This window comes from Rhyacophila brunnea, unplaced genomic scaffold (genome assembly GCF_057557595.1).
Source record: "Rhyacophila brunnea isolate RB1 unplaced genomic scaffold, BYU_Rbru_1.0 scaffold_22, whole genome shotgun sequence".
Classification (NCBI taxonomy): Eukaryota; Metazoa; Arthropoda; class Insecta; order Trichoptera; family Rhyacophilidae; genus Rhyacophila; species Rhyacophila brunnea.
This window is the reverse complement of record NW_028232882.1, coordinates 17,575,412-17,603,132: the sequence shown is the minus strand read 5'-3', so window position 1 is coordinate 17,603,132 and position 27,721 is coordinate 17,575,412. Positions and strand designations below refer to the sequence as shown.

At 37.5% G+C, this 27,721-nt stretch overlaps 1 protein-coding gene across 1 annotated transcript in view; it reads right to left on the bottom strand.

The window, feature by feature from the left end:
• Positions 1–555: 555 nt before the first annotated feature.
• LOC147070121 (uncharacterized) overlaps positions 556–27,721 on the bottom strand; it is a 103,697-nt gene continuing 76,531 nt past the window's right edge. Inside the window, exons 2-7 of the mRNA XM_085950047.1 lie at positions 25,216–25,440; positions 21,082–21,239; positions 10,318–10,471; positions 6,545–6,954; positions 4,400–4,832; positions 556–938 (exon numbers count right to left, since the gene is read on the bottom strand). Coding sequence (XP_085806173.1) covers positions 747–938; positions 4,400–4,832; positions 6,545–6,954; positions 10,318–10,471; positions 21,082–21,239; positions 25,216–25,398 — 1,530 coding nt within the window. The 5' untranslated portion in view covers positions 25,399–25,440 and the 3' untranslated portion in view covers positions 556–746. The remainder of the gene's footprint in view (positions 939–4,399; positions 4,833–6,544; positions 6,955–10,317; positions 10,472–21,081; positions 21,240–25,215; positions 25,441–27,721) is intronic.

Below are 27,721 nucleotides of genomic sequence, written 5' to 3'. Positions count from 1 at the left end.
TATTATTTGACAGGTAGTGAAAATCGGATAACCTCAAGATGAGCATAGTTGGTGAGCATGAACCGGCAGGTTCACCACTATCGTTTTACTGCGCAGGCAGGTGCAGATCGAAAAAATCCCTACTATCGCATGAAAATACAGAAGCTTTCAAACTTTTTTGATTTATGCATACAAGCTTGCAACTGCAGGATAATAATCCATGTTTATACATTTTCTTGTTATGGCAGCAATAATAAGTACTGTCAACAGTAAATCCATGCACTTGTAAATGGGGTATTAGAAATAATGAGTTCTAGAGAGGTTCATAATAGTATGATGATTCGAAAAAGTTTTTAGTGTGGTCGTTTTGGTAATCATTGAAAAACAAATATTCTGTATATTGGACGCATTGAAATATGGAGACAACAAACAAGATGACAGCCTGTTTTGATATTTAGTTAAAATTTATTGTATAATTGGATTCAGACGACCCCATCTTATAGAAATAAATTTCTTAGGTAACATAAATTTTGTGTGAATTCATGAAAATGATTTACATAATAATTACTTCTTTTTGAAATCCATTAACATCAACAATAAAATGCATAATAATAAATATGTATTTCAAAATTGATGAAATATATTAATGTCGTTTTGTTTCTATGACGAGGATATAAGGTCCAGTTTTCTTCATGACGAAATACTGAAATGAAATGTGTGCGTCGTAATAATATATCGTAAAAGCTAGAGTTTTGGATGAGTAATGTTCAAACGGGCGGCGAGAGGGGCACGGGGGCGGGCTGCGGCAACAGGGGAGGCAGCTGGGGTAGCTGGCACAGTTGCTGGAACTCTTCGTAGCGTTTGCCCACTCTCGTCGTTAGCTCCTCTTTGTACTTCAGAGCCGCTTTGTCCACGAATGATGGTGTCTTCACGCAGTCATCTCCTCCGAACTCGCATACCTGCCCAAAATTAATTAAAATTATGTACATACAGTCGAACTTGGTTATTACAAGGAAGATGGGACCGACTGAATTTGCTCGTTATAAGCATTACTCGAAATACAATAGAATATAATAAAAAATACACAATAGAATGGCATTCATAAACTACAAAAGAAGTTGTTTATTATTATGAACGCTGGTAAGTACCTACTGACTTTAGCTTGGATTTTTTACATTAAATTTCAACCATATGCCTGGATACTTTTTCATTGTCGTCGGCGAAAACACCAATTAGGTACTTAGATACTTAATTAGTGTCATAAACGTACTCCGATCCCGGCTTCATCCTGTCCGGTCGGATTTTATTGCTTCGGGTCGAAATGTTTTTAAACGATCGACACATTAAAAGTTTTAAGAAAAATTTTGACGATATTTTAGCTCGGTATACCCAGTGATGTCCCGTGGGGGTAGGCAGATTGAGCGTCGCTTGGGGGCGGCAGTTACTCGAAGGGCGGCAAATCGAGGAGAATCATTAGATATATAGGAATATGATACACCCCTGTTACAGGCGGGCTTCTCCCGGTGTAAAATAATCATTTAGTAACTATAAGTCGAAACGTAACCCTGACCTCTAGAAACGGCTTCGTAAAACATCTAATCTGATTCCTTGCTCAACCACGTAAGTATATATTTTTTTATTAATAAGTAAAGGCCTTCGTCCGGTGTGTGAAAATCATATACTGGGCGGAGGTGTAATTAAGATAAATTTAATTTGATTTAAAAAATATAAATGATGATGGATGAAAGAGATAATTTTAAGACTAAATATAAGTATTCAAATATAATAAATTTTGCCGCGCATTGTGCGTGAAATCCTCGCGCGCCGGCGCCAGGGTCAGGCTCGTGATTCGCCGAATCAAAGATCATGCGATCAGATTTGGCCAATCACTAGTCCCTTTTACTAGTTGGCGTGGGTCTGAGGAATTTAAAAAGAAAAAAACATGTTAGTAAGCGTCCCTTTTCCAAGTCTAAGCCTGCGACTATAATCGTAAAAACCCAGATATAAATTTGTGAAACTAAAAATCATAAGAAAATATAAGACCACGTCACGAACACGAAAGACCGAGTTTTATTTATACTCCAACCGTTAAATTTTTTTTATTTGTGAATCCGGGGTTCGATGGACACCTGAGCTAGCCGCTGGAACCCCGGGTATCTCAAATAGGTACCTAAACTTTGAAATAACGGAAATATCTTTCCATTAAAAAAATCAGCTCACTGGTTGAAAACAAAATGTATTAATTAACATATAAGGTTTAACAGGACTGTATTTTTTTTGTCGGGTTCGCGATGTCTGGTTTACTTCCGTTGTCCTTGGGCGTCATGTCCTTGATGACCAGCAATTACACGTGCAGATTTGCTAATTATATTTGAATTATGGGTAGGCATATAAATACGTACAACATTTGCATAGCCTAAGGACTTCAGAAAAGATGCCAGAGGAGTGAAAGGATGGGCTGATTTGTCCCCTGCACAAGAAAGGAGACCAACTAGAATGTAGTAACTACAGAGGGGTGACACTCCTTAACTCTGCATATAAACTGTTGTCGATTCTGATATTCCAGCGGCTGGAACCCATTGTAGAAAGAATACTCGGGCACTACCAAGGAGGCTTTCGACGAGGGAGATCATGTGTTACTCAAATATTCACTCTAAGGCAGATTCTAGAAAAGACCACTGAATTCAATATTAACACGTATCACCTATTCATCGATTTTAAGGCAGCTTATAATAGCATTAATCGATACCGGTTATACGAAGCAATGCGAGAATTTGAAATTCCGACGAAAATAATTAAACTTGTAGAGATGACAATGACACCAGTACAATGCCGGGTGAAGCTTCAAGCGGAAATATCGGAGCCATTTATATCACTGAATGGCCTCAGGCATGGTGACGCTCTGGCATGCCTTCTTTTCAATATTGCGCTAGAAAAGGCGATACGGGATGCAAAGATTGATGCCCGTGGCAGCAGCACCATATTTACTAAGCCTGTGCAGCTGCTGGCGTATGCCGATGGTATCGACATCATTGCCATATCAGAATTGGCACTGAAAAAGGCATTCACAGCACTAGAAGTCTCTGCCAAAAGAATGGGTTTACAAATAAACGAGGCAAAAACTAAATACATGCCTGTCTATGTCACACCACTAGAAGTCGCACCAAAGTTAGATATTGGTGCATACAAGTTTGATACGGTCGACAGTTTCATATACCTTGGATCTCTTGTAACTCGACATAATGATATTACAGAAGAAATCAACAAGAGAATCATGTCTGCGAATAAATGCTACTTTGGCCTGTTAAGACATTTTAAGTCCCGCATACTATCTCGCCGAACTAAAAGCACTCTTTACAAGATACTTGTAAAGCCAGTGCTCACCTACGCATCGGAAACCTGGACATTAACTCTGCGAAATGAACGAGCCCTGAACATCTTCGAAAGAAAAATTCTCCGCCGTATATATGGACCGATCAGGGATGGCACCAATTGGAGGAGAAGATGTAATGCTGAGCTCTACGGGCTGTACGAAGATTGCAGCGCAGTTCAATCAATTAAGATTGGGAGACTGCGATGGCTAGGTCATGTGCACCGTATGAATGACAATGAACCGGCAAAGAGAGTGATGTCCAGCAATCCAATAGGACGTAGAAGAAGAGGGAGGCCAAAGATTCGCTGGTTGGATGGAGCTGCCAGTGACTGCCGTATTCCGGAGTACCAAATTGGAAAGCGGCCACACTGGATAGGGACAGGTGGAGGGAGCTGTTGGAGGAGGCCAGGACCCTCACCGGGTTGTCGCGCCCCTGATGATGATGATGATATAACTACGTAATTAATTTATGCAAATATTTTTGCCAGTGATTCGCGAGTTTTGAAAGTTTCCAGGTGTATTTTTAAATGTATCTGAAACCGTGGACTCGCAATACTGTCTATTGAAGTAGAGATGGCAATTAAATTAGATTTTGTGGTATATATTTTGTTAGTAACGTATCCATACAACAATACAGCACATTTCTAGATGATTAAAAAAATAATGTATAAAAATGGGGCGGCATTTTGGCGCTGCCTAGGGGCGGCATTTTGTCTAGTGACGTCGCCGGGTATACCAGATGAGTAGCTGCTTATAAAAGTGAATAAATGTATGGAGAAAATCATAAACTAAAATATCAACGAATGTTTCCTCATTACATCTGAGATCTCACTATATCCGTGATCGTAATAACCGAGTTCGACCGTATTCACTATATTATAATCCTATGAATTTAATTTAATATTTTGGTAGTATCTGCACATGTATATAGGAAATTAACTAATTGTGTGAATCTGAAATTATGGGTGTGAAGTTCTTTTCAAATGAATGTTGGAGAAGATTTTTTTCAATATCTTTGGGTATTAGGTAGGTATGCATTTGACTAACCCTGTAATGGTGAAGTATGGCTTGGTCAGGTGGCACACTCAGAGCTCCACTCCCCGGCACAAACTCCCAAACAAAATGATTCCCGGCTTCCAGAACTCTCTCCGGTCTGCAGATGTATTTGCTCCGCTGTTTGTGAGGATGCAGCTTCTGCCTTCGCCTCGTCTTTCTCTGCGTGACCAGCGATGCTGCGATCTCGTTGTCTCCGGGCGCCGGTCTCTCGTCTCCCCACTGCAGGTAGAAGAAGGCATTCTGGAAGGAAAATGCCCCCGCCGACCGGGAATCTGATCTCGCTCCCAGCGTCCACAATAGAGACGGGAGGGTCTTGGCTTTCCGCGGGACTATGAATTCATCTAGGTCTATCAGGGCGGCATATGTAAAACGGTACATGCTCCTGTATAAGCAGTCGTTTAGGGCTGCGAATAATCCTTCAGTACTGGAAAGAATCAGAATTAAACCATTTTATAATATTGTCTAGCCATCCTAAAATATTTATTATATGAAATTTTATGGTTGACTAAAGAATTAATTCCATATGGTGTAAAGTTGTCCCTTATAATTGGTTAAACTATCAATTAATCTAGGGGCTATGATGCTATGAGGCTATGATGCAGAGCCCGATTGAAGATTGTGTGCGAGGCCCCCAGGTATAATATGTCTAGGTTTCTTATCAGTGTGAATCGTTTACTTGAAAAAGCTATCCAAAAAATCTTCATTATTCATACTTAGATAATAGATAATATTATAGTGTTTACTGAACATTTGGTAAAATAACACAAAATGCTACCTTAATCAAGACGATATCTCTCTTGCCTTTTTAACAGAAAAAATATTCTTGATTCTTCAAAATTTTAAAATCCTACCTCGCTGTGGGCAGTTTAAGGACTTGTTTTCACTGATTCCAAGATGCCAAATAAAATACATATCAGCTACCAATGTAGGTAGGTAATTAGTAAAAACATCAATTAATATCTTTCCTAGAATCGCAATATAGTCTATCTATCTAAAAATAATTATTATTGAAGATGGCCGTGCATTTTTAAAAATACTTATATTAGTTATTAAATCCATATTATTTAATTCTGTTAATGGTAACCAGACACCATGAACGTACCTATTTATAGATTGGTAATAAGTGTGCAATTTTGTATTACCTATTTTGTATTACACATTTTTTGTTACTGTCTCGGGCGCTAAATCACCTTGCTACACCCTGATGTACTGCCTTTCCCATGACGCTAATGAGCTTATTTTAAATGTGTTATTTAATAGTGGTCCTGAATTTCTTTATTAAGAACACGTCGATCTCGATTTTTTCGAAGAATTCTATGATTTTACTGCACAAAATGTTTTGTCTTGTTATATTAATTATAAACAAATTTTAATCCAATGATCGATTCATTTATTTATTATTTTAGGGCACGAGGTCCAATTGTTGGGGCCAATATTCCTAAGATCGGGCCTGGCTCGTGGTCACAAAAAAATGGTGGGGCCTGAGTTGACAAAATACAAAATACTTTCGACATTTATTCGATTATTAATAAACTGACTAAAAGGGTAAAATGTCTCTTTTTATTTTAAAATAATAGGTGTTGTGATTGTAGAATTATCTATTGGTATTTGTGAGCAAATGTGACTTTTAATGACATCTAGTTTTTGTTTAGTAAATAAATGATTTACTATTTAAAAAAAACTTTTATTCATCTCTACCCAGCGTCTATTCTATACAAAAGCATACTTTCGGTCCGTTACAGCAGCTAAATAGGGTAGGAGAGTATCAAATTATTAACACTTATTGTAACAATTACAATAAGTTAGCTGTCTGAACTGTCAAAACTGTCTAACTCGCTCTATAATTTATCACAGCCAAGAGAGGTGCTGTTAAAACATAGCACTTATTGTAACAATTACAACTAAATTATTGCAATTGTTACAATACCTAAGTGTTAATAATTTGATACTTTCCTACCCTATTGAGCTGCCGTAGCGGACCGAAAGCAGCCTTGTGTTGGTGGCAGTATCAAAATAATCACGTAATTTCTTTCTTTAGAAACTCAAAATATTAAGCTGTGTTTGAAACCATGAGCCATAATGTGCCAACCTATCTAACTAACTATTTGAAACGTTTATACTAAAATATCCACCTACCGTATCTCTTTCTGCGACAACATATTCAATTTCCACGGCAGCAACGACACAATGCCTTGTTTCATATACTGCTGTATCACACACGACGCCTGCTTCCCTATCGTGTGATTGTACATCACGAAATGGTTGGCACCCAGAAGAGAATTAAACTCCAAAAACTCCATCAGCTGCAGAGGCCGGTTGTAGTGGAAGTGAAGCGGCTTCACGCAGACGGCGAGAGTTTCCTTCACGGGGTCGTGGAGAGGCGGAGGGAGCGGCCCCGCCTCCGATCGGAGGACCTTCACCACGTTGGCGGGAGGCGCGCGAGGTCTCGACACCACCGACACGCTTCCCGGGGCGGTCTGGTTCAGCCGGAGGGGGCACACTACGAAGCAGGCACTGTATTTCAGATTCCAGTTTTCGCGGATCATCTAGAGTGAAATAATTACATATTAAATAGAGGTAATTGGGTGCCGGGAAACAACATAATAATATGTGATGGCTTTATTTATAATATTTACATTACGTTGATCAATAATTTACTTTTTTAAGTCCTGCGGCAGCCTCGTAGGGTTACGGCGTGGAGCGATTGTAACGATTGTACCTAATTGGGCCTCACATTCCGGATGTCGCAAGAAAAAAATAAACTTTAAGAAAAAGGTCGGAAACATTTACATCGAAGCTCTGAGCAGTAGAATCAGAAATCTTGGGAAATACATCAAAAATAGTCTCCAAACAATATTTTCATGCGAATGAAAGCCGTGTCCGGAAACTTGTACGTATGCAGTTCGACGTGAAATTTTGTATCGGAAATATATGGCCGTATATTAAGACCATCCAACCTCTTTGTGTCGTAATAAATAAAACACGGTTCTAGTCGGTTTACTACAGCGCTCGAAATGGAATATTTTACGAACCGGAGCGCTCAATATTTTATGAAAATGTTAACATAGTTATCTAATTGATTGTGTATTTTATAAAAATAAGTGTGTTATGCCATGTCCACATTGGCAACCTCATTAAATTCCGATTAAAATAATTTTGGGTCAAAAAAAAAATTTGATAATTATCGTGAAATTATATATAATATATATATATATATAAATGAGGTTACCAGGTGGACAAACTTTTAGATTTTTACGTTAAATGGCAAATCTAGCTCACTGTCAAATTAATATGTCCACGGGATGGAGCGATAATTTTGGTGATTTTACAAACCGGAACGGCGCTCCGGTGCGTTCCTGTCCATTTCGAGCCCTGGGTTTACACTGTACAGTTTACAGGAAGCCAGCAGCAAACAAATTTTGAAAATAGCCGATATTCTCGATTATTTGTTAGGTTAGGTTAGGTTTTCATTCTTGAATTTACGAATTTTACCAAAATCAGCTATGAAAATTTAATTAATGTTTATATTAAATGTAATAAAATTGGAGACCATAATATAGTATAATATTATGGTCATCTCTTTCCGATAAGAAAGCTCACGGCGAACTGTGCCACGGTAAAATGTTTTACGTATAATTTACATGTAACGAATGAAAGCAAACATAAATTTTTCTGTCATTCTTCTTGAATGGAAAGGTACCCAACAAAAATATCCCAGATAAAAATGTCAATATGTTTGACAGATGTTTGCATTATAATCGGTGCGAATTTAATTTATCGCTGTAAAGAGCACACAGATTAGGAGCGGCATATTTCATGAACTGCAAATAATGTGGAAAACAAAATGTGAATAGCACAACATTTTAGAGTAACTCTCGTGAAGATAATAAATTTTCGCCTACGCCTCTTCTCTAGACGTTAGGTGATCGGTATTTTGTTTGACAGTATTTTATTTTCATAATGTGCTTTACCTCTAGGACCAGGGCCAATGACGTCTGCAGGCAGGTCAGGTATTGATTAGAGGTGGCATATTATAAAGGACGGCATATTATGCGATTATTACAACCTATGAAATCAATGAAGGTTTTCCATAGATCAGACGATGCCATCACAATTCTTCTTCTTATTGTGCCATCCCTTAGCGGAGGTCGGCCACCATCAAGGCGATCTTATCTTTGTCGTCTGCTACCCGGAACAGTTCAGTGGAGCTGCACTCGTACCAATCACGGAGGTTCTTAAGCCACGAAATGCGGCGCCGTCCTCTGCTACGCTTCCCATTGATCTTTCCTTGAATGACAAGTTGGGGAATGCTGTATTTTTGTCCTCTCATAATGTGGCCGAGGTACTGTAGTTTCCTGGTTTTGATACTACGTAGAACTTCTCGGTCCTTCCCCATTCGATTGAGAACTTCAACATTTGTCACCCGGTCAGTCCAAGGAATTTTGAGGATGCGTCTATACAGCCACATCTAGAAAGCTTCAAGTCTCCGTGACATCTCTTGGTTTAGCGTCCATACTTCCATACCATAGAAAAGAATTGAGAGAACATAACAACGTACCATACTCAGTCTCAGACCTAGGTTAAGATCTCGATTGCTAATGAGGCGTTTCATTTTGAGAAAGGCGCTCCTTGCGATCTCAATTCTAGTTTTTATTTCCTGGGACTGGTCCCATTTTTCATTGACCCATGTACCTAAATATTTATAATGGGTCACACGTTCGATTGGTTCGCACAAAATCACAATTAAAAAATAACATAAGAGTGTATAGGATCTCTGCGTAGGTGCCTAAAACCACCGCCATTTGAGAATAGGTTTAGTGTGTCTAATCCTCATTAGGTGACGATGACATGTATTATGTCATTTTTTTCAAGATTTTTGATACATTTTGTCTGTTTAAGGATGCCGCCAAAGAGTGCGACACTTCGTACCCTTATGGCACAGCCTCGAGGTTTCCGTCACCGTGGCTGGCCCTCCCTCACCCTGCAGCGGTGCTACAGAAGCGACCTAAGTGCTGCCAGGTCCTGACATGGCGGGAGGCGCAAGAGTTGGCGATGGACCGAGGGAAGTGGTGCGAATTTGTGCTTGCCCTATGCCTCAATGTTGGGTCGTGACAGGGTGCAAGAAGAAGAAGAAAAAGGTAGCCGAAAATAATTGAGTAATAAAAAAGGTACTTAGGTATTTATCTAAAACAATTGCATAAAATTTGAGATTAAAAATGAAAGGGTGAAAGTCTCCCTAAGGGCGGCACTTTGCCTTGGGACTTCACTGGCCAGGGCCCAGGAGCCTCGCGTAAATATTTCAATCGGACCTCAGACTTGTAGAACTGGATATGGTACAGGTCTTTATATTATCAGACAAGCAATTTGCAATATTTTTGGCATCGTGTCGATAAGTTTTGAATAGATTATTAATAATTAGACTTTGAGTTATATTACAGTTAACCGGCTCTCACATCAAACGTCGTGTCGAATACGTGACGTTATCGTTATTCACAAAATACGCATTGCCAAATGGAGCTCCGCAGATTGGTCGAATGCGACTTTTTAGTTTACAACATCTACTGTTACAATCGACAAATTGCATGCTTCTCGGGCTGCGAGTCGGAGACGCCAGGACCCATACGAACACCTACGAATTGGTCATTCCTATACCGGCTCGCCGATCGTCACATACAAATATTTATACGTTTCGAATGTTACGTCCGAATGTCGCTAGGTAGATGTGCGCGGTCTTCGTATGCAAGACCGGATCGACGTTCTTGGAAGGTTTGATTTATGGCTGTGCAGCAGACGAGGCGAGTTTATATGTGAGATCCGGCTTACATCCTTGACTATTTACTAATAGTGATGTACCTATATCACAACGCTGTAAATAAGAAAGCTAAAATGAAAAAACAATTAATAGATACCTTGACTTTGGCGAGTACAGTGGCTGACCGGTTGGTGGAGTACCAGAGTCTGCACCAAACCCTCTCGGCTCCTCGGGTCTTCGTCGCACCGATCAGCCGGACTGATCTTCCACCGCGCTGCTCGTAAAATGCTGAATACACCAGGAACTTGTACCTGAAAATAAAATATAAATTATCATTCGGACGCATATGAAAGAAATGGAGGATTGCAGCAATTTGGATGAAAGCGATCTTTCGCAGAGAGCTGTACGCGTTCGACGTAGCACACGTAGTATGTGGAAAACAGTCAGACAAAAGCCGCAATTAATTATGTCGACACTAGGCCTTAGCCCAGTCGCACATTGGAAATCGTCTCGACTGGGATAATAGTCATAAATCAAAACTTAGTGCAATATCCAACTTTCTTATATGCGTTAATAATCACGACTGAGGACCGTTCGTAGCACGTCTACGTTTCCACGACTCGTCGTTTCAACCGTGGAGACTCTGGTTTTAGTGATGAACATCTGACCTAAAGGTATGCCACTGGTGGGATAGACAACTCTATGAGTCGTGAAGTCTGTCACATCTGCCGCATCCACAAGTGATTATCATGTGTTAAGTCAGAAAACCCATAAAAAGCGGTACGGCGAGGTGTGGAATTTGCGCTTACGTGACATAGGTACTCAACGAACAAAACTGCAGTACATAGTGAAATGCTTTCCTTTAATTATCTGGGAAAGTAGATCGACAGCATTTCTCTATCTGGAAACCGACCATAAAGAATCGATTGGATCAATAACGTAGAATATAGACGTATAAGAATGCGGTGGGGTCTCGTAAGCCCATCGCGAATTCTACACTTCGCCACGTCGATTTTTGTAGACTGTCTGCCTAAGCAAAGGGCGACTATATTCAGGCCAGGGCACAAAACTGTCAATTTCAATCATAAACTGTTTGTAGAAAATGATGATTATTTTAAAACAGTGATGCACAAACCGTGCCCCAAATGGCATTTGTTGCGGCCCAAAATAACAAGTACTACATCAGCAAATTTTTCATTGAACACGTACGACAAAATTCTATGTTTGATATGTGAACAAATTATGCAGTACAAATGAATATAATCTGAATTATCACTGACATAAAACATAATTTAAAATAATAAATAATAATAAAAAAAAGTATCGTCTAGTGAAGTGTTGTCTAAAATATATATCATTATTTTTCCAACACTTTTACTCACTGCGGCCCGTGAAAAATTAGAAATTAGATAAATTATTGGCACTTCTTTTAAATATGTAATGTACCACTGTTTTAATTAATTCATTTTAATGAACTTCAATAGAAAATCTTTATTTACTCCGAACAGTGCCCCAACCTGACTATTAATAGTCCACCTTCGCATAAACCAGCGTTTCTTAATCTATAGGGCGATTGGTATTAATCTATGGTCGATTGGGTCGCGAAATATTTTCAACAAAACAATATTCTTGCCAGCATTTATAGTATACATGCTGGCAAGAATATTGTATTGAATTATAAATTTTATTATTCTTATTAAAATTAATTAAGTTAATTAAAATTTCGCTGACGTTGATTTACAAAAGTCATTCGTTCATCGGTCATTTAAATAAATTCATAGAAGAATTTTACCGATATATTTCCCAATGAGATTATTTAAAATATACATTGGTACGAACACCATTTAATTTTGATGTAAATGACTTACACGAGAACTTAGTTAGTATTAAAAAAACTAGAAGAGCAATTTATTGGAATACAAGACAATGAACAGCCAATAATTGTAAACGAAGCACTGAAAGTACTACTGCCTGTTGCAACAACATGCATATGCGAATCAGGATTTTTTGCTTTGAGTGTAATAACAATAATATCCAAACTTCGAAATAGACTGCAGCCAGAAGAAGACCTAAGATGCAGCCTGTCCAGTGACGTCCCGTGGGGGTACGCAGATTGAGCGTCGCTTGGGTGCGGCAGTTACTCGAAGGGCGGCAAATCGAGGAGAATCATTTCATATACCTATATAGAAATAGCTACATAAGCTTAGTAATAACGATAATATTTTTCCATTAAAAAAATCAGCTCACTAGTTGGAAACAAAATGTATTAATTAACATAAAAGGTTTAACAGGACTGTAATTTTTTGTCGGGTTCGCGATGTGTAGGAAGTCGCTGTATTACGAACATTAAAAAAATCCCACTTTTGGGGAAAAAATATTTATAAATTTAATTTTGTATGTTTTAGTGGTATATATTATTTTGTTATTACCTAAGTAATATATCAATACTACACATTTCTATGATATTGGAGTTATGAAAGAATGATACTGTATAAAAAAATGAAGCGGCATTCTGGCGCTGCCAAGGGGCGGCATTTTGTTTATGGACGTCGTTGAACGTGTCTAATATAACACCAAATTCTGATGAGCTCTCAAAGCTTATTCAAAGCCATGGTTCGCATTAAATAAAGCGGCATTTTGGCGTTGCCAAGGGGCGGCATTTTGTTTAGAGACGTCGCTGAACCTGTATAATATAACAGCAAATTCTGATGAGCTCTCAAAGCTTATTCGAAGCCAAGGTTCGCATTGATAGGATCAAATAATGTTGTTTATCAAAACTGTATTTAGTATTATTAAAATAAAATTAATTGTTTGTCAGTACGTGCTATTTTATTTATTTTATCCTGGGTCGCGAACCAAAATTATTACCCTAAATTGGGTCGCAGATCAAAAAGGTTAAGAAACGCTGGGTTAAGCCCAATGCAGTCATACCCACGTGAATCTGATCGTACACCAACTGCAAAATGCTGTAGGTGGGTACATACTACATATTGACGTATGTAGGTATATTCATGACGTAAATAATGCGGTTTTTTAATAATATGACAATAAAACACCCATTGTTATCGTTTTGCCTAAATCGTTGCGTAACAATAATGCATATCGCCTACAATGGTTTGTAAAACTTTTACCGTTTACGTTACAAAGCTGAGGGGACAGCGAAAGGGCACCGCAGAACGGTATTATACATATCTACATAAATTACTTGGTATTATGTCGAACATAACAAGAAATCCGCAATCAGAGCACCGGGACCGGTAATTAACATTCGCAACTTCCCCGGTAAAATGCGCAGCTAAAGTTCACCCGGGAAAGTTAATTAACACCACGCCGGCCGGAAGGAAATAATAACAAAATAGTATTGCAAAACACCTTTTACCCTAATTACAAACCAAATATGTAGATATCTACTTTTTTCAGTGGTTCTAAAGGCCGCCTCGGAAGGCAGGCAGACACAACGCGAGTTTCGCGATCTGAGTCAAAGCCTACGAGCGACACAGTTTATTTGCTGCCGTTTAGATTGAAAACATAACTTAACAGTTTTCCAAATTACGCTCTGATCAGAGACGGACAAACGTCGACCGCATCAAACATCTATCACTGACACAGCGGGGCCTATAGGGTTATAGCCCAGGGCCTCCGGATTGGTAAGAACCAATAAATAATAATAATAAATAAAATAATGCTGTTAAATATTTGTTTATATTTTTACAAACGGATTTGATTTCATTGAACTAAGACTACAATGTATAGATATTGTTTATTAGTTTTTAAAATGCAATTAAACCCTACTTAATCCAAGCCATAGTAGATAATAGTAAAAAGATTATCGTTTTTCTATAAAATATCTAAAATTATACTATTAAACCATATATATTTTTAGAAAGTTTATAAATAGAAGAATATTTTTTTATCAATTTATTATGGTTTGGTTAGGCAGGGCTTAATGATTTAAAAAAGAACTTTCCATCTGTAGTATGTATTCTTAATTAATTAACAACGAAATCAAATAAATATGACTGAAAAAGTGTGCACTATTTTTGTCGGATCGCCCATATCATACCTAAACTAATATGGTTTGGTTAGACAGGGCTTAATTAAATAATAAAAAAACCAACCAGCACCATCTGCAAATTGTATTATTAGGTCAATGAAAATAAATAAGTATGACTGACAAAGTTTAGTGTGCAATATTTATGTCGAATCTTAACAGCCTACCTCCACCCCTCGCCACAAATTCTAGCTTTATTATGTTAAGTTTCAAGCTATTTTCGGCGTGCAAAATAGCTAGATTTAACGCCATACGCCAGATGAAAAGTTTGCAAGCTAGATGCCTACTCATAAAAAAGGGTCTAGAACGATTTTGCGCCGGGACAACTGGACGCCATGCAATTCGAAAATAAATAGACGTTAGGTACTTTTAAAAAATATATTTAATATCATTATTTATATTTAAATTATTATATTATAATTTAATAGTTCGTGAAAATTTAAATATGCACACGTAAATAATGATTTAATCGTGCATGTGTTAAAGTTCCAACGAAAAAAGAGTTTTTTATTTTTATATAAAGCCTTAGGGATGGTAATTCTCAATTCACAATAAAAAAAATTATGTTAAGAGTAAAATGAATTAAAACTATTAAGTAGTAGATAGAAACTGATTAAAATTCATCGTCTACGTCCTGTTTACGTGTCTACGACAGTGCGGCGTCCAATTGTCCTGGTGTCCAGTTGTCCCATTCTCATAAAAAAATGCTAAATTAGGCAAGAAAAACGTTGTTGACAACGCTGGTATCGGGAGATATTTCAATAATTTTCCAGAAACCGAATAGTAGTCAAAAAGAAAACGGCCGAAAATATTTGTTGTCTACAAATATATTATTATATAAGGTGGACGTATTCTACAATAATATAGAATTTCTGTTCTGGTAATAATAATAAAATTAATGAAAACTACGCACAACCACAGATCTCTGTTTTGGATAACCCTTATCTATCGAAAGCCTCTTGTAAACAGAAAGTTTAGACTCGTTTACTTTCGGTTGATTAGTGACGCCATTTTTAACGGTTCGATTGCCATCTTCGATTACCGAAAATGACTTGCACTTATTTTTTTCAACGTCCATTACGCAAGCAATACGAAATTACGGTCCGGTAGCTGTGAATAATCTGTGACGTAGGTAACGCTAAAAAAGAATGGCGGGGCGCCATTTTTTGGCTCAAGAAGAGATTAGGGTCGACCCCAGCCACGAAGTTTAGGATATTAAATCGAAAGGATTTATGGCGGGGTCGTGAGGGGCGACGCGATTTTAACCTTCGATATTTTTTGGTAAGCTTAGTTAATAATGGATATTTATATCAAGTCCGGACCATCAGTCGATTGGCAACGCGGTAACCTCTGCCATTGCATCGGTATGGTGCTTGATCTGTGGCCAGGACTCTAGCCTGGGGGCCCGGGCTTAGGGTGGGGGAAGCGGCGTGGCAGGTCGACCAGTTAAATGAGATAAATACACACCACAGATGTACTCTAATAGTAAAAAAAGAATTCCGGACTAATAAAAACGACTATTTATCTAATATGGCTAAGGGTCGCATGTTACTTGGATATCACAAAAGGGGGTCGCGATCAGTGCTTCATAATATGATGCCGAGAGCCGACAATTCAGGTGGATTAATTTAAAAATAGCAAAAATTGCTAAAAATTCACGGAATACCCTTTATTTTACACGAAACCCTGGAGTTCCATTTAAATATTTGGGGAACACTATTGTAGAAAATTTGAAAATTACATTGCCTTATAACCTCAGCGATAAGTTGGGGGGGGGGGGGCTTCAAGAATCGTCGCCTGGGGGCCTGCTTCCATTTTGAAGTTCAGTGGCGGGTGTAGAGACGTGGAAACACGAGGCACTGATTGATTTTGGGGTCCCCACGATAAAAAAAAATAAAGAAAAACCATCGATTTTAACTTCCAACGTACCTACATATTAAAAATATCAATGCACATCTTTCCTGACATATATCTAATAGGCAGAGAAAGGACAGATTCTTCTGGCATTGCGGCCAAGACGAAATCAATTTGGAACGGTGTTAGTGACATTTGAAAGTAACGATACAAACACCTAAACGACTCGCCTTCACTGCCACAAGAATCTGACACCATTCTACCCTTAAATGGCGGTTTATTTTTTTCTATACAAGTATGTATTTGTTTGAGTCAGCGCTCGAAATGGAAAAGTTTACGAACCGGAACGCTCGGCAATTATCTGAAGATATTTACATTGTGTCTATTATATGGGCTATCTAGCTTAGACGATCAAAATATTTTTTCCACGAGACGGAGCGATAATTTTACCGATTTAACGAACCGGAACGGCGCTCCGGTCCATTTAGAGCCCTGGTTTGAGTGGTTATAGTATCATAGGTCCCTTTGATTTGAGTTATACTGATTTTGTTATGCTAATAGTATGTTTCAAATTCAAATTTATTTATCTACTTTACATAAACTTAATGAACATGGCAAATTATAAATTCAAAGCGTTCATGATATAAAAAATAAGTGTTAATAATGTTGAAATAAATAATTACAAGATAAAAAGAACTTTTTATATACAACGTTCATAAATTTTCTGTTCAATTATTATGCTCAATATGCTCAAACTTGTACTTGATATGAAGTAAATAAAAAATAAACAAATATAGAATACTGAAATGTAATTTTGATTTCCATAGTAACGCACGTATATATTAATAATTTAGTTGCTAGGACCACCTACTTAGCAACCAATAATAGTGGTTTGGATTACGGATTTCTTCCGAAATAACATTTCATACAAAACAGAATTAACTGAAAATGTATTCAATTCTGCTTAAAGATGGCTAAAAGTATTCAAAGAATGCATTGGCATCGTGTTCTGATATATTCTAAAAGTTTCAAAGCTATAAGGAAAGTTAGCTAAAAATCGATTGCAAGATTTGTACCGGACAAACAACCACCGGACAAAATAAATAAGAATACGAGCTAATAAAAACGTTGTAAAATACATGGAAGCACACAGAGTGAACTAGGTTGAAATACTCTATCTTAAAAACTTATAAAACAGCGTCCAGCTAAATTCATCCTTACGTAAGTGTATAATATATCAATACATATCCGAAACGATTTGATTAAACATAGTTATTACCTTCCCAGTTGACGTTACCACTGCTAAACCTCAATTTGTGAGAAATGTGCATATTTTAAAGATTTTGGTATAATTTAAAAGTCGTATGAACGGTTTAAACTGTTCAAAGGTCCTTTTTCACATCTTCTGACGAATCGAGTGCATTATGAGCGCCAAAGAAAATTGCTGCTTTCATTTAACTAATAGGTAGCACCATGCAAAGTCGGATTGGCAATGAATGCATGACACCGGAAGTATCATCCATATTGAAAATCATGAACAACGCATGTATCGATTCCGGATATTATGATTTATTGACATCGCAGACATTTGAAACTACTTACTGAAAGAGATTATACGGAATAAGTAAAGTTGTCTATGCAACAGAAATATTGTTGGCGGAATTTTTTATACTTTAAATAATTGATTTTTTTTATACTAAAATTGTGAGAAATACGAATAATTGAAGGAATTATGTATTTTATGACAGAGTAATTGCACCAAGTTATGATTAATCGAAAAATCATCACTGGGGATTGACCAATGCGCCACAATATGTAGAAAAATACTATGTAGCAGTCGCGAATGGTAGACGTAGGCTGTTAAGATCCGACATAAATAGTGCACACTAAACTTTGTCAGTTAACCGTATTTTATTTCGTTGAACTAAAACTACAATGTATAGATAGTGTTTTTTAGTTTTAAAAATTCGATTAAGCCCTGCCCAATCCAAACCATAGTAGATAATAGTCAAAAATATTCGTTTATCTAAAAAAATAATATCTAAAATAGTTTTAGATATTGTATAGATAGAAGAATATTTTTTATTATTATATTCGATTACGGTTTGGTATAGGCATTGCTTATTGAATTTAAAAAACTAACCGACACCACCTGTAATATGTACCTATTCATAATTCAACGAAAACAAATAAGTATGACTGAAAAAGTCTTTTTGTCGGATCGCCCATAGCATACTTAGACTATTATGATTTGATTTAGGCACGATTTAATTGAATTGAAAAAACTAACCAGCACCATCTGCAAATCTTATTCATATTACAATGAAAACAAATAAGTATGACTGACAAAGTTTAGTGTGCACTATTTATGTAACAACTTAACAGTCTACCTCCACCCTTCGTCACTGCTATGTAGGTATACAAGAATTTTAAAATATCCATAACGCTGTTATTTATAAATTTAGGTACCTATTTATAAATTTTGGGCGATTGACAAAACGATATACCCGCCTCTGTAACCATTTGTTCACAATTGTCGATTATTGAAATTGAAATTAATTCACTGATAATTGATTTAGTTTTTTTAACAATAATTGGTGGCCAGAAAATAAATAACTTAAGATTCGCAGATGGTACCACACTAATCGCTGCTGATGAAAGAGAACTCATAGAGCTGCTACACCGGGTAGAGGAAGAGAGTCGCAAATACGGCCTCCTTATTAATAGGAATAAGACCAAGTTAATGGTTGTTGATCGGGCCAACCTTCTACCAACACCAAGTACACTCCAAAACCTCGAAACAGTCGACGAGTTTGTATATCTTGGATCGACCATCAGTGGAAAGGGCGGATGCGAAGCGGAAATAAGAAGGCGCACACAGATTGCAAAAAGTGCGATGACACGCCTTACCACTATATGGAAGGATCGGGGAATTTCGATTGCCACAAAAATGATGCTTGTACAAACATTAGTGTTCTCGATTTTTTTATACGGAGTCGAGTCGTGGACCCTGAAGGCAAGAGAACGGAAAGCAATTGATACCTTTTAGATGTGGTGTTGGCGCCGAATGCTTCGCATTTCTTGGACGGAGCACAGGACGAACTAGTCAATCACCCAGAGACTGAAGATAAAGGAACGGCTCTCGACGATATGTCTGAGAAGAATTCTGCAGTTTCTTGGACATATTGTCAGGCGCGGACCGGACAACCTGGAGAGACTGGTAGTTTTGGGTAGCTTCCAGGGAAGGAGAAGCAGAGGAAGAGCGTCTGCGCGATGGAGCGACCAAGTGAAAGAGCTGACTGGGAGCACCATCCATTCTGCCCTGAGAGAAGCGGACGATCGAGAAGGATGGAAAGTCTTGGTCGCTCAAAGGATGGCGAAATTTAAATGTGGTCACGATCCTCAGCCATGAGTGCACGACCAAGAAGAAGAATTGATTTAGTAGTAGGAACCTATTTCTTTAGACAAGAAACTGATGTCTACATACAAAGTGGTAGTGGTTACATGTAAGCTGTACGTATGCAGTTCATCGTGAGACAATTATTCGTGCGCCGCAGTACGTGAAACATGAGTTCGTATAACATTTTATCAAATGAAGAGTTCTTCGTTGAACATTTCACCGTGTAATACATTTGTACGTATCTTACAAAATGCGGCGATAGTTTGCAAATAGTACTGTTCCAATTATATTAACCCTAACCTAACCTAACCTAACCTAGTAAAGACATCTCCACATGTTGTAGCATACGTACAAATATACTCCACGGTAAAATATTCAACGAAGAACTCGTCATTTGATTGAATGTTACACGAACTCATGTTTCACGTACTGCGGCGCACGAATAAGTGCCCTGCGGTGAACTGTTTACGTACAAATTTCCGGATACGAGTGGTAGTACCTACTATGAAAGAAAATAATATGTTGTATTGGCGTGACATTGAAAAGAGATAGATGGCGCGGCCCATTGACTGGACGCAGCAAGCGCTATGTAGACGGATTAGGATTGAACTCTATGTTAACTCCGTAATTTTTATCTCTCACATCAGTCAGCTTAGTCTGATTAGCTCTGACCCCTTTGATCATACAGGTCCTCTATTTTGAAACTAAACACCTTACACTATCGAGATTCGTTTCTAGTGATAAGTATGGTTTCCAGTTATCAAATGTGATACCTACCTAAGCTGAACTAACTTTTTGGAAAGTTCATCTGGTTATTTACTTCGAGCGAGTCATCTTATCTTGTTAATCTATTTTCGTGTACCGTTTGAAGTATTCCCTGTTATTGTTGGTTAAGACGGTATTTCAGTGAAACGGCAAATAATTTTCAACTATGGGTGCGACGAAATTTCGGACAGCAATCGGAAAGCGAAAGCCGAGCTGTGAACACGTCAATTTGTTTTGTGATGGCGACGGGGGAATTAATTCTTAAATCGTGTAAAGATTACTAAAAAACGTTACCCATTTACTTGAAAAAGATAACATGTCAATGAATATATTATTATTATTAGTAATATTACAATAAACATAACATTAAATGGACACATGTTGACTTTTTATGACAAATATTGTTTTGTTTTGCACGCGTCATTTGCACAATCTTCGCGTCGCGTAGTCACGATCGTTTTAGACCGTGCCCTAGCTGAAGTATAGCCTTAATCTCACTGTGAACTCTGAATATATACTAAAACTGGAAGTGTTTCTATTTTGATAAATAAAAAAACATACTATACTGTTTTTAATTATTCTGACTAATGACTTAATATTATATGACATAAGCGTAAAAGAGAGGCCATTTTGTTCATTGCTACGGTCGATTTTTTAAATGAAAAAAAAATGATCCCGAGCCATCTTACTTACTAAAGTCACTGATTTTTCTAAATAACTGCTAAAAGATAATGGCAGGGCATTGTGGAAGTTCTTATCAGTAAACTTGGGACAATTTGACATCGTAACCACAATGCAACCGTTCCGGTATGTGCGATTAGATTATTAAGTTAATTCTTAACGATACAAACCTGGTGCCTCCGACTGGCTGCCATTCAGCATCAGGCGGTGTCGCGTTGGCCAGGGGAGGTGGCGGAAGACGTTCCTCGACCACAGGCGAGAGAGGACCGCGACTGCGTGACCGCGATCTCCCACCCCCCAAGATTCGTACCCCCAGATAGTCTTCCCCCTGAAAATATATCAAAAATAGGTATAATATTTTATAACATAGATATTATCAATGGCCTCTCAATCATAAATATGTAGCTCATCAAAATACAACATATAAACTGAATTCGGTTACTGTTTCCGTTCGACATTTATTTCTTTAGTGATGGGTATTGGTGTGATATATTTTATCGTTTTCGAATAACCACCCCTTATGTCCAGATTTTTTCACTGAAGTAGATTATCAATACAAGCATGACCCCCCAAACCAACCCTACTAATAAAATTACGTGAAGAGATCTCCACGTCCTCAATATATTTTTAACCCAGCGCTCGAAATGGAAAAGTTTACGAACCGGAGCGCTTGACAATTTTCTGAAGATGTTTACATATTTACCAAATTTTATGTGTATTTTATAAAAATAAATGTGTTAGATTTTCTATTATATTGCCTATCTAGCTCAGACGGCAAATTTTTTTTCCACGAGACGGAGCGATAATTTTACTAATGTCACGAACCGGAACGGCGCTCTGGTCCATTTCGAGCCCTGCGGTGACCAGGTAGAATGGTCCAATGGGCCCACCAGCTGGTTGAATCGACTTGAGAATCAGCTCTTCCTTTTCGGACATTCCCAGATGATGTTGTTTCCCTTTTCCACCACATATACATCTTGATTGGGTGAGAAACCCAAGCTTAAAGAGCTTGACAGCGAATCCACTATGGCTAGTCAATAATTTACTGATGTAGTAGGTACTTAGGAGTCAAAGCGGTAACATTCAATCGCCATTAAACATTTGGAAAGGCCATTAATTTATTATTAATTTTTTTATTCAAAATTTGTTATTAAACATAAGGAAATAAATATATTGTGTTTCTGCCCAGTGCCTCCGGTGGAGGCATCACGTTTTCGCTGCCAGGTCTTTAACGCCGCATCCAGCGTCATTTGACGGTTTACAAAGTCTGCAGATGCATTAATACCTTCATAAGATGGTGACAGTATAAAGTCAAACTTAATCGTTCGGCCAGGAGATTTGATCGACATACGGCCAGTACGCAGACAGAATGGTAGATAATACATCTTTTAATTTTTGATACGCAGGCAGTCAAGATTTCAGGCGAAAAGAATTTTTCTTAAGTAAACAAAGTGAAAATTAAATCGTCTCCCTTTATAAGTGAGTAACGCGAGATACTTAGCGCACGAAGCGAGTAATTTAATAATATTAAAGTAATAAATCTCGGCATGCTAATTGAGATTTATCCGTTAAGTCGAGCGGAACGCTCTACGCGACGTAGCAGTCGCTACGGATGATTTCGAAACCGCGTAGACATGGGTTCACCAATGATAATAATAATAATACGTCCGGCACTGGTCTGGATTATACCTATCTGGTTTCCTATATCGGGTTTGCAATATTTCAATTACTGTTGAAATATTATATACTTGGCGCGATAATAAATCAATGCTTCGCTAATACTCTGAAAAAATACTTTCTGAAAACCTTCACACAGCCCTGTTAATATTAGTTTCGCTTACATCTCTGACCAGCGTTGCCAATTTAGCGTTTTTTCTTACCAGATTTAGCATTTTTTGATAAGCATCTAGCTTGCAAAAAACATGTCTGGCTTGTGGCGTTTTTACTAGCGTTTTTGATGCCTCATGCAGCTTGTAAATGTGCTGAAAATACGTTTATATATTTTCATGCCCATCCTTTTTCTGACTATCAGATGCCTACTTAATGCAGGTAGGTTGGTACCTATTTTAGTATGTAGCGTGAAAAATCAAACAACATATTAATACTTGAAACAATAGGAGTATACATGACCTTATCTTGAAATGGTATATGTATATATATATATATTCTTCTTCCACGGCGCTACATCCCGGGGTGGGATTTGGCCTCCTCCACAACCGCTCTCCACTCACTCCGGTCTCTCGCCACACTTCTCCAGTTACCGGGTCTTCCTATATGAAGCCAGTCCACTTCTACGGCGTCAGCCCATCTCCTTCTTGGACAGCCTCTGGGTCTCTTCCGTTGGGGTAGCCACTTCGTCATGATACTTGGCGCTCTAACTTCAGGCATTCTCTCCACATGTCCCGCCCATAGTAGTCTTTGGGACTTACAGTATCTTATGATTGTTTGCTGTTCAATCAGCTCTTCCAACTAGTGGTTTATTTTTATTCTGTAGTTCCCATTTTCCAACGTGGGTCCAAAGATTTTGCGGAGTATTTTGCGCTCGAAGACAGCTAATTTGTTTTCCTCGTTTTGAGTTAAGCACCAAGTCTCACAGCCATAAGTGACCACTGGCCTTATAATTGTTTTATAAATTAGAAGTTTACTTCTTCAGCCTAGAATTTTCGACCCCACCAGTCGCTTGCAGGCATGCCAGCATTTATTCCCGGAGATAAGGCGGATTTTTATCTCCTCTGCTGTCTTATTTTGGGTATTTAGGCTGGATCCGAGATACGTGAACTTGTCCACCCCTTTATATGCATGCTGTCCTATGTCTATATTACTCTATGTCTACTTGAAACAATAGGAGTATACATGACCTTATCTTGAAATGGTATATGTATATATATATTATATACATGGTAAGTATGTGGCAACAGTTTGGCGATTATCTGAATGAGATGAAATGAAACTTGAACGCCGTTGACACAATATAGGCATTTGTTGTCAATTTTGAAATATATTTCTGTTAAAAAATGTGATTTTTAGACGTATAGACATTTTTTCGATTTTTGCACTTTTTTGATACGTGAAAGGAAAGGTATTGACTTCGTTGTCGGTAGAATAAGTAAATTTACTTGCAATTTTATTTTCACAAAATCAAAAATTCCAGCCAAATAGCTTGTTTTTGTACCCTGTCTGGCATATTTTTGACAACGACGGTTGGCAACACTGTCTCTGACTGTCTGAAACTGGACAATAATTGGAACTTTTCCCGTTTGAATTATGATAGATTATGTTAGATGGAGGCACGCCTTTAAATATCTATTCGGTACCACTGGATGATGAGGTTTGTCCAGCGATGATCTGTTCTTCGGGTGATGTTACCTGTCCATCCCCTCTTCAAGGTATTAATTACACTATGTATTATGTCCAACACATTCTTTTGCTCATTAAACCAATTATTTATTTTTTGATTCCTGCGCGCCATGACTAGCATTCAACATTTCTTGTTACAGCGCTATGCCACTTGAGTTTTAGAACCTCTTCAATGTAGGCTTCATGTTTCGTATACCTACATAACTTAAAACTGGACGAAAATATTGCTTAATAATAAATTATATTCTTATAGTTATAGGTACACTTCCGAGATAGTGGTTGAATATGTTGTTTAGACGTTCGAATCCACTCCATCCCAGCTTTGATCTCTAGACAATTTCTTAAGCAATTTGTTCATATATTTCTATATGAATATCTTGCAAACACTAAATATTTGGCTTGAATTTGACTTTGAAGAAATTTATTCTTCAATGCATATGCTATATAGAGAATTGCCGCTTTATGTATACCATTCGAAAGCTTAGTTTTTAATTACCTACCTACTTTTTTTATAAACAAGGCACCATGATCCATGCCATGTGATGCTAATTGATCTATATTTTTAATATGTTTGAAAATGCCCGAATTTAGACAGATACATACGCATATACTAAACATGGCGTAACGCTTAGGTCTTGTCCACGTGGCGCGTTTTTGACTCGCGCGCATTCAAAGTACCTACATGTGACTTCATTGAGCCGTCCACATACACTCGCGCCGTAACGACTGTCGCGTACGGTTGAAATACAGATGACCTCATTGAGGTGTCCACATACACCCGCGGTGAACAACGTTAAGCTACTAATAGTTATTAGATTTCTTTTACATTAATGTCCTTGTTTTACATTCTCATGTGAGCACTCATATAGCAATACACGTAGGTATAGGAGGACTCAAAATAAGAGGTTTGTTGCAGAAGATTAACATAAAAAATGGAAAGTACGTACCTGAAATTGCTCATAATCGGGGCGATCCCTGCCCCCCATCTGTCCCCTGGGCTCCCCAGGGTCGACGAGCAGCAGTTCCGTCAGCACGATGAGGCCGAACACAGCAAAGAACATGACCACTATGAAGAAGCTGACTCGCGCACGCTCGCGGGCGCGCGACCCGACCGAGCGACGCGCCGACATCACGCATCACCACCGGAATTCGGACGCCATCTTTTGCATCGCCTAAAACAAGACAAATTAAAAATAATATACCTATTACATTCCAAATAAGTGAAATAAAATTTCTTCTCGGTGATAGCCAGCTGTCTCGCTAGGTCTTGCAGACAGCTTGCCGTCCGAATGACATAGTAGTGTATTTTAATATAATTGTGAAATAAATAAATAAAAATGTGATATGTATAACACAATATATTAAAACTGTAAAAAAATAGTTGGAAAGCAACACGAACTTTCAATTCACCCGCATAATATATGTGTGCATAATATAATTCAGGATATTATATTACCAGCATTATTTCAATTTATTTTTCGGCCTCTGGGGCCCCCACCAATTCAGAGGACCTTGGCTATATACGCCCCTGCGCAAGAAGTTGAATTTTAGAACAATATACTAATAATTTAACAATGGGAACACAATGAAGTTCATCTAAATATTTTAAATTGTGATGTTTTCAAAAAATACCACATATAAATTCTTGTTTTTTTATTCGTCGGTAGAAAATGGTTTTGCTGTTATTTACATGACGTAATGTAACTTCATAAATGCAAATAGGTAAGGGTGCGAACAAGCTTTTTTAGTATTTTTTTTAAATAATGTTTAGCAGTGATTCTCAACTAGTGCCCCGTCCGCGAGAATTCGCAAAAACTATAACATGAAAATATATTTTGTTTAATCAACAAAAAAAGGTTTTACGCCATTTATTTTTAAACAATTTAATTTAAAGTAAAAATCGAAGAATCCAGTTTTCAGTCAAGAACATCACCTCCTACTACGCACTATGCATTTTGTTTCTGTGTAAGCGTTCAGGATTTGCACGATAAAGTTGTAACTATAGCGCAGTAAATTTGCATAATTATGATATTATTTATTGTTATTGGCCTGCCGAAGAGCTTTCGACAAAATTAAATGAATATTCAGTTCTATCAGAAATTTATTCATTTATAATTGAAATCTATCAGAAATTTCGCACTATATACTTTGCACTGTAAATATGTAAATATTTTGTACTTTGCATCCATAATGTCAAATGCCTAGGTACTGCTGTATATGTATATTTTGTATGTTTCCCATTTGAACTTTTATAGGTATAATATGTGGCCCAGGTCGGGGTTGCTCGAGATTCTAGAAAATGCCCAAAGGGGTACGCCAAACAAAAAAGCTTGTATTTAGGTTTTCACCTTTAGGTTTTTCTTGAAGACATTTAGGTTTTCCTTGAAAAAAAAACAACAAGTCCCTAAAAAACCCAAACCCTACATTCAATTTTACAATAAACTATGATAAAATATATTTAAAAAAAAATAATGTGATGGTAAAACAAATATTTTGACATTATTTTGTATTATGTAGACCTAGACGTCTTTAGATGCTTAATTTTATATTCGCCGACCTAGAACCAGACTGTAGTATCTCAAAAAATGCAGACAATTCGTATAACTATTCAATCATCTATCCAACATAAGTATCTAAATTAAATTGTTTGGAGGTCGATGAAGGTGGAGGCAGGTGAGTGGATTGAGGCAGCGCTGTCGATGAATGTAGGTAGATGTTTATTGTGTCGATGCAGAGTACAGAGAGTTACAATGGTAGATGTGATCGAGATCTGTTTGTGTCGATGATGTTAATAATGTGAGAGACTTGATTCGAGTGGCATGACGTTGACTATGTCGAGTGAAGGACTCGTGACAATAGTAGTGCGTCTCTTGATGAACTCAATGAGTTAGTTAGTGAGGATTCCTGCATTGTCCTTCCAATTTATACAAATGCAGTACATATATTACAAGCGATATTGTCGCAATTACCAATCATAACAGACCTTACTGATCTAGTTCTGATTGAGGAAATGATCATATTATCGCTCTATTGTTTGTTTTGACAACAAAACATACATCTTAAAGTGTGTCACTCATTTAATACTGAGTGGTATGATTGCTACAATTGTATTTATAAAAATCTTATTGGTAATGAAAGACGTATACTATAATATTGAAATATGTACTACATAACTACAGTTTATGATTGGCTTAAACTTTGATATATCCACACAAATGTCAGACAGTTCTGTCAGTGTGGTTTCTGAGCTCTTTGTTTTTATGTTATCAAATTTTCTCTCCATTACAAAATGCTTATTCAGTATTTTATGGCTTGGTCTAGTGATGCCAAAACCTTTGGATTCAATTGTCTCAGAATTATGTTTTTTACACACTCGTACTTACATTACGTTACATAGTCGGATGCCAGGAATTTTAATTACATTATAATATATGTAAATAAGTACATATACAG